This window comes from Bactrocera latifrons, unplaced genomic scaffold (assembly GCF_001853355.1).
Source record: "Bactrocera latifrons isolate USDA-ARS-PBARC rearing strain unplaced genomic scaffold, ASM185335v1 scaffold_29, whole genome shotgun sequence".
In the NCBI taxonomy this organism is placed as follows: domain Eukaryota; kingdom Metazoa; phylum Arthropoda; class Insecta; order Diptera; family Tephritidae; genus Bactrocera; species Bactrocera latifrons.
Genome location: NW_017536518.1, coordinates 938,917 through 947,174, shown reverse-complemented (window position 1 = coordinate 947,174; position 8,258 = coordinate 938,917). Strand labels below are relative to the sequence as shown.

Genomic DNA, 8,258 nt, shown 5'->3' with positions numbered 1-8,258 from the left:
TAAAGATAAAGATAAAGATAAAGATAAAGATAAAGATAAAGATAAAGATAAAGATAAAGATAAAGATAAAGATAAAGATAAAGATAAAGATAAAAATAAAGATAAAGTTAAAGATAAAGATAAAGATAAAGATAAAGATAAAGATAAAGATAAAGATATAAATGGATTTTAGGCAAAAATTTTTTATAATTTTTCAAACCTTTTAAAAATAGTTAATTTTAGGATTTCAGATATATCAAATTCCATAAAGCAGACTCTCTAAAAATTTCAGGGAAAGAGGTCTGGTAGACACAATACTTTCGAGAAAAACGCTTTTAAAGTTTCTATTCCGAGCCAGTTTAACCGAATTAGCAAAATACCTAAACCTCCGAAAGTAATTTTAAATTGATACTAATTTAATCCTTGTTGATGCACTAACTTCCCCATTCACAATAGCAATTTGTGCCAAATCCATGTAAGAATTACAGCGAAATTACTTACAAATTACTCCTTAAATCCACGACCCATGAAATCAGACCCTTTTTATTACACACACTGAGTTGCTCACCATTATCGTCACACATCACCACCACATACGCACAAACAAAAATTTGCATCACCCTTCGAGTGCCTCAATTAGCCATTCGAAAGATCGTAAATATATGCATAACTGAAGGCAAGAAACCACAAGAAAATCCATTCGCACAAATTACTCGACGATGAACTCTGGTTCTCCGGTTCTAGCTATGCAAAGTAGTCCACAACAACAACAACAGCAGCAATGCAGATTTCTTGCTACTGAATATCAAGTGGCATATCAAAACATTGTAAAATATTGCAACACAACTACAATTTTATGAGCGAGTGGAAATTTACTTATTTTATAACTTTTTATTACCGCACAACCTCACTCATGAACTGACCTCAGTGCCATTTTTGATATGCGCATAAATATTTTAAGTACGCACTCAATGTTTTTAAGTTTAATTAAAATTCACACACATACAAAAACACACACACTTACGCACATGTAGCATGTGTAGAAGTGCATAAATTAATTTTCGTAGAAACTCTGTGGAATATGAAATCTTCTCTGAAAGTTGATAGATACATTTCCTAAATTAAAAATTTTAACATTGATTGTGTGCGAAAATGTGTCCAACTAGAGTGGCAAAAGCAATTAGAAAGACATTTCAATGGATGGTAAATAGAAGTTCATTATATTATAAACTATATGTTTATGGGAAAATGCATAAGAAAAGTACTGCAGGCTGATGGCAATATAAAAATAATTTAGGAATTACTAAAATTTGGAATTACTCATAAAAATGTTTTGGATGGAAAATCATCGAAAAGGAAGAATAAAAGCTATTATACCCTCCATAGGTGCGTACGCTATACCATAATATCTTAACATTGATTTAATATCTTAACATTGATTGGTCAGTTTGTTTGAGCTATATGCTATAGTTTCAGATCGATATATCAAAAACTGAGTGACTAGTTCGCTTATATACAGACAGGTGGAGTCGGCGCTTCATGCTGATAATGGGTAATCCATTTCAGAATTCCATACTTCTTTTAAGAAAAAACACAGAAACTTCAAGTTAAATGTTGACCGCGGCCACGTCTCAGATGGTCCATTCGTTGAGTCCAATTTTCGATAATTCGAACACTCCGACTGGTAACTGGCGAATGACGCGTGATATTTTGCACCGAAGCGAGATTGGTCGCTTAGACTTTGCACTTCACATATACTCACAGGAAAGTATTTAACTATGTGATATCACACAATCTTGGCCAATCGACCGGTCCAAAACGTAAGATTAAATATATCAATAAATCCATCTATTGATGCGATTTGTGGAAAGTGGCACCATCTTGTTGAAGCCTCTAACAGTCGGTTGCCATGGCTCGATAAAGGTCGCTTGGCGGTCAGGTTCTCACCGGCATCATTTTTGAAAAAATATGTATCGATGATTCCACCGGCCCACAAAGCACAAAAAACCGTATTTTTTTCTGGATGAAATGACAGCTCTTGAATCTCTTCATGTAGCTCTTTGTCCCATATGCGGAAATTTTGTGTGTTTACATACACATTGAGCCAGAAATTGGTTTGAAAACATCGGATCTTCTTGGATGTTCAAGAGCTCATAGAACGAGGTGATGTGGTTTAGGATAGTCGAGCGGCTTCAGTTATTGCACAACATCTATTTTGTACCCTTTCAATTTGACATCTCGACGTAAAGTGTGCCAAGTCGTTCCATAAATGGAATGAAAGAAAATTCGCCAAAAAATTTGATTTTCTACTTATTTTTACCGCCTTAAAACCGTTAACCGCAGACGCAGTAATGATTTCCGCAATATTATTTTATCTCTGACATATTCCGGAATATATTTGCCCATATTTATGAACTTAGTACTACAAGTTGGCATATAATTGACATTTGAGCAATTTGGCATAGCTCATTGAGTATTAGTGCTTGGCTATTAGGCTCAAATATTTTTCGGAAATGAGCAGGGAAAGCACTCAAATTTATGGCATAAAAATATAGTTCAAACACACACACATGCATGTGTACACGAATTTTGTAAGTAAAACCAGTTATGCAAATATGAATTAGATCGGCAAACGCAACAATGTTACAACAATAACACTGAAAACAGCCGCAACCACAACGGCGACAAGTAAATTATTTACAATTTCCGCACGCTATGCACTTCAATGAATATAATCACATTTTATTGCCATAAAGTTTCTAATTTTGCTGATAAATTGCGCGCGTGTCGGTTGAGAAGAAAAATATCCACACAAAAAAATAACAATAACAAAAAGCTGCTAAAATTACTCATAACGGCATTAGCCACGATGAGCGCGAATACCAATACAATTGTATATGAATTTATTTGCTACACACACACACCCACACACTGTGGCAGTAACAGTATTGGTGGCCACACGCCATTATTCAGCATTTATGTAAACCAAGTCAAAATAAATTTAGCAATTCACGAGCAGCAAATGGCAAAACGAAAATGAAATGGAAATAAATTGGTGCTTCGTGTAAAAACATGCCGACCTCACATATGTACATATCGACTACACATACAAGCACAAAGTTGATTGAGCACACTTATGCACTCGCCGCGCAATTGAGTGACTCTAAATGCGATGTCATTAAAATATGTTGCAAATTTAATATATTTCTAAGCCAAATAACTGCATAGGTGCATACAACAACAACAAATAACAAATGTCTAAATATCTTTTGACGAATCAAAAAGTACTTAAAAACCCTTAAAAAACCGCGAAAATAAATCATAAATTAAAAAACAGAATTTTAATTCCGCCAAATATTGCCGCCGCCGTCTGGCCTTACCGCTGAACGGTATCGGTATTTTTTGGTGGAAAAAATGTGCGGAAATCATAATTGAGTAGTTGATTTGCAATAGCTGACATTTTTACAGCTTCCTTCCACCCAAAAAAGCCCTGTACAGCTGGAGGTTGAAAATAAATCAACAAAAAATGTGTTTTTTTTTTAATGAATGCTCGTCGTTGTGAATCTGTGACAACTGCATTGCCGATTGCAATACAATCAATTCAAGTGTGCGAATATGCAGGTAGATGGTGTGGTAGATTTGCTATTCTCAAAAGTACTAGTTACAAAAAGTCAGTTCGGTAACTAGTCCCAAAATATCAGTTCGGTAACTAGTGTCAAAAAGATGTGAAATTTATAAACAAAACTAAAAAAAAACTTCAAAAACTACGAAGGACTAAAAACGTATTTTGGAACTGAGAGCAGCAACATATATAGTATACTTAGAGTTGCCACTTATCAAAAATTTGAAAATAAACGTCAGACATTTGTGAAAACCTTTCAAAAAGTATTATTAAATTTATATTAATTAATTAAAAAAATAATAKTTAAAAAAATATTATTAAAAATTAAGGATAATCCATGTCGAGGTTCCCAATTGTTTTTAAAGAAAAAACACAGAAACTTAAGATATAATGGGCAATGTACATATGTCACCATTGGAAAGAACGTTTTTTGGTATTAATTTCTTGTAGATCATCTCTTTCAAATGTTGTCCCCGACTAAGTCTCAGTTGGTCCTTCCATTGAGTTCAATTTTCGATGACTCATTCGAGCATTTCGACTGATAACTGGCGACATATACGCTACAAATCACGAATCTCCGCAATAACAGTATCTTTTCTATTTCTTAAAATCCACTCTCGCCGCAAATTCATTTGGTTGCCAATTACTCTCGAAATAATCTCACATACTGCTTGTCATACACGCAACGGTTTCTACGTACACATGTAGGTCAATTGCGTCAGAGATTTATTAAATTTTCCGTCACGGAAGGTAAAATCTGATATAAATTTATTGCTGTTTTTCAGAGGCAAACGATTGATAGCCGCGAGCGAATGTAAATGAATGAGATTGAAATGTTTTATTTGGATTTTTTCGCTCTCGCTATGTGAAAAACTTGCGATTAGGCATAAAATGATATTTATGGTTTGCCATTTTATTTGTAAGGACAGATTTTCAATAAAATAAATGTGAATGGAAATAATTGTAGGGAGTTGAGTCAGCGCTATTAATACAGAAGGCTTATGAGGATTATAATGCGAATTTGTAGGGAAGAACATATTTTTACTAGTTCACTGCTTACAGGAAAATAATAAAAATAAAAACAAGTAATAATGGTAACTTCGCTTGCACCGTAGCTATAGTTACCTTGACAAATAATCAATTTTTACATACAAAAAAAATATTTTTTTTTCGATTTAATTTGGATTTGGAGAATATGGCATTACCTTAGGCTTCCTCGTGCAAAACTTGACTTTGATTGATTAAAGGTTTATATACAGTTAGAAGATCGCAAAATCGATTTTTCCAGAATGTTTTTCTGAGAAAACTTTTAATTTTTTAGATCCAAAAATGTGTTACACATATTATGATATTTTTTAACTGTATTTTAAGACTTAGTATTAGTAACATAAAAGTATTTATTTGGAAAGGAACTACAACTGATCTCCGGGAGGTCCCCTCAAAAAAGACGGTTTGCAGTGACCATTTATCTCTGAACTGAATCATCTGAAATTAAACAAACAGATTTCGTTAAAGTAATTTTAAATCTAGTAATTAATCGAAGGAATAATAAACTAAAATTTTTTGACAAAATGGCAAAATTCTTTGTGTATTCATAAATATATGTACATTAAGAAAATAAAATTAACAAAAATCGATATTTTGAAAATTCTAACTGTAATTTGTAATTGTTCAGTTCCATCTACTATATGGTATATACTGCAACAGGTCTCTGACGTTTTCTTCTGGGTGTTACAAACTTCGTGACAAACTTGATATACCCTGGTCAGAGGATAAAAATATTAAAAGTCGTATAAAGATTTAAAAAATTCCCTAAGAAACATGAAAAGTCCTTACCCAGTCGCAATGAAGAAGCTAAAAGCGTATGGAATGTGAATGCAAACCAGCTCATAAGCATTGAATTAACGAAGGGTTTAGTCTTCCGTTAAAATTTTTACTATTTTCGAATAAATCTCTTCATTCGAATGGAGTAAAAATTGCAATAAATTTCCATTTCCCCCAACACGTACAGCACTTCTTACACACATACATAAACTCACCTATCCTTTAATAGCTTCACACTAACACATTGTGAACTTCTCTTTCAATTGCAGATGAACCGCTTAGCGCCACTAACGCCGTGACCGCACCAGGTCACCACGCGCAATACTCCTACGCTGCCGCCCTACCGAGTGCATTCCATTGCCCGGCCGAAGGTTTATATGCCGACGATTACGACTGTCGTATCTACTACCGCTGCGAAGCGAAAACAAATGACTATATCAAAGCTTATGCATTCGCCTGCAAATCTGGCACCGTATTCTCGCGCAACCTACGCCTCTGCATGCCACCCCAGCTGTCCGGCCGCGAGGAATGCAGCGATTACATGAACGAAATTGATACGGACAATGGCGATAATGGTGTTGATGGCCAACAACTGCCGCTACTGACATATGGCAGTGCCAATAACGGTAATGGCACATACGCGACCGCAAGCGATACGGGTGCGAATATCGACACCGATGCTGCTTCATTCGCTGCCGCTGCCACTGCCGCTGAAACTGCAACGCGTGGTCAATTGCAAAATTATGGGCTGTCAGGTTTGGGTGGCGTTTCCGTAATTTCCTTTTCCACATCGGTGGCGCGTTCAGCGGGTGGCAATGCCATTGACGAACAGGGACCACCTTGCGAAGATGATGGATTTATGAGCGATCCAGACGACTGCACAATCTTCTATCGGTGCATTTCGAATGGTCGGACTTTCAATAAAATCGGTTTTCGTTGCTCGGACGGCACCGCGTGGGATGCCGCTTTGGAATCGTGTAACCACATACACAACGTGCGTGCCAGTGGTGGATGTAAAGGGAAGGCTGATAATTTAGTATTGGCCGACTACGACGCGGCTACAACTCAATCGACACAAAGCAACTATCAAAATACTACAACTTCGAGCAGCAGTAGCCAGCAGAGTTCGACTAGCTCATCCTCAAACACGTCCTCGTCGTCATCATCTTCGTCCTCGTCGAATACTGCTAGCTCAAGTGCGTCGAATACCAGCGGTGCAGGTGGCAATCAGCAGCAAACAAGCACTCAATCAAGCAGCACTGAGAGTAATTCTTCCAACCAGCAATCGCAATCAAGCACACAGAGCTCAAGTTCAAGTAGTCAACAATCATCGACTTCGAGCACAAGTTCAACATCTACATCAAGTTCTAATCACGGCGCCAGTAGCAATCAATCAAGTGCAAACAATCAATCGAATTCAAGCAATCAGCCTGGCAGTAATAGCTCTAATAATCAATCGAGCTCAAACAATCAATCTAGTTCAAGCAATCAGTCGGTTTCCAATAGCCAATCAGGATCAAACAATCAATCTAGTAACACGGAGCAATCAAGTTCAAGCAATCAATCTAATACAAATAATCAATCTAGTTCTGGCAGCCAGACAGCCGCCAATAATCAATCGAATACCAGCAGTCAAACAGCCACGAACAATCAGTCTTCTGGTAGTAGTTCTAGCAATCAATCTAGTTCAGGTAATCAATCAGGTTCAACTAGCCAATCTGGGTCTAATAATCAATCTGGTAGCAACAATCAATCAAGCTCGAACAATCAGTCTGGTAATAGCAATCAATCAAGCTCAAGCAGCCAATCTAGTTCAAGCAATCAATCTGGTAGCAACAATCAATCGAGCTCGAGTAACCAATCTAATTCAAACAATCAATCAAGCTCGAGCAATCAATCTGGTGGCAATAAACCCAATACAGCCACCGAATGTAAGAATGACGAAACTTACATTCCCGATAAGGAGGATTGTACAAAATTCTACCGCTGTCGGGATAATGGTAATGGTGCTTTGGAACAAGTGCCGTTTGCATGTGGACCCGGCACTATTTGGAACCAAGATGAGAAAGTTTGTGATATACCTACTAGCGAGCAGAAGGAAAAATGTAAAGCGATGCTTAACATAGGTGGCCCTACAAACACTACCAGTAGCAGTAATCAGCAGACGGAAAATCAACAATCAGGTAGTGGTCAACAGAGCTCCAACAACCAAACAACAACGAGCAATCAATCAAGCTCTTCAAGCAATCAATCCTCTTCAGCCGGCAGTCAAACTAGTAGCTCAAACCAATCTGCCTCAAGTAGCAATCAATCTAGTTCCTCCAACCAATCCAATAACAATCAATCCAATAATCAACAAGAGCAGCAAACAAACCAAACGACCACAGCTCTAAAACCTTCCAATCCAGATGGAGATTGCAAAGACACTGAGACATACTTAGCTGATAAATCGGACTGTCGTCGCTTCTATCGTTGTGTCGATAACGGCAATGGAGGTTTTGATAAGGTTGCTTTCGATTGTGCACCCGGTGCAGTGTGGGATCCAGATATCCTAGGTTGCAATCACCCGACGGATGTGCAAAAAGAGCAATGCCGTGTTATGGCAACTGGTGGTACTAGTTCAAACGCGACATCGAGTCAACAATCTTCGAGTAACAATCAATCTTCGAGTTCAAACCAGCAGTCATCAGGAAGCAATCAATCTGGTTCAAATCAGCAGTCATCTGGTAGTAATCAGACTGGTTCCTCAAGCTCGACACAGGGATCTTCAAGCAATGAACAATCAAGCACTTCAAGTAGTACAGGTTCAAGTCAGCAATCATCTGGTAGTAGT

General features: G+C 37.2%; 1 protein-coding gene across 1 annotated transcript in view; it reads left to right on the top strand.

Moving 5' to 3' along the window:
• Positions 1-8,258, top strand: part of LOC108970198 (serine-rich adhesin for platelets) — a 112,119-nt gene that overhangs the window by 98,747 nt on the left and 5,114 nt on the right. The window contains exon 4 of the mRNA XM_018935447.1: positions 5,695-8,250. Within this exon, the coding sequence (XP_018790992.1) occupies positions 5,695-8,250 (2,556 nt within the window). The remainder of the gene's footprint in view (positions 1-5,694; positions 8,251-8,258) is intronic.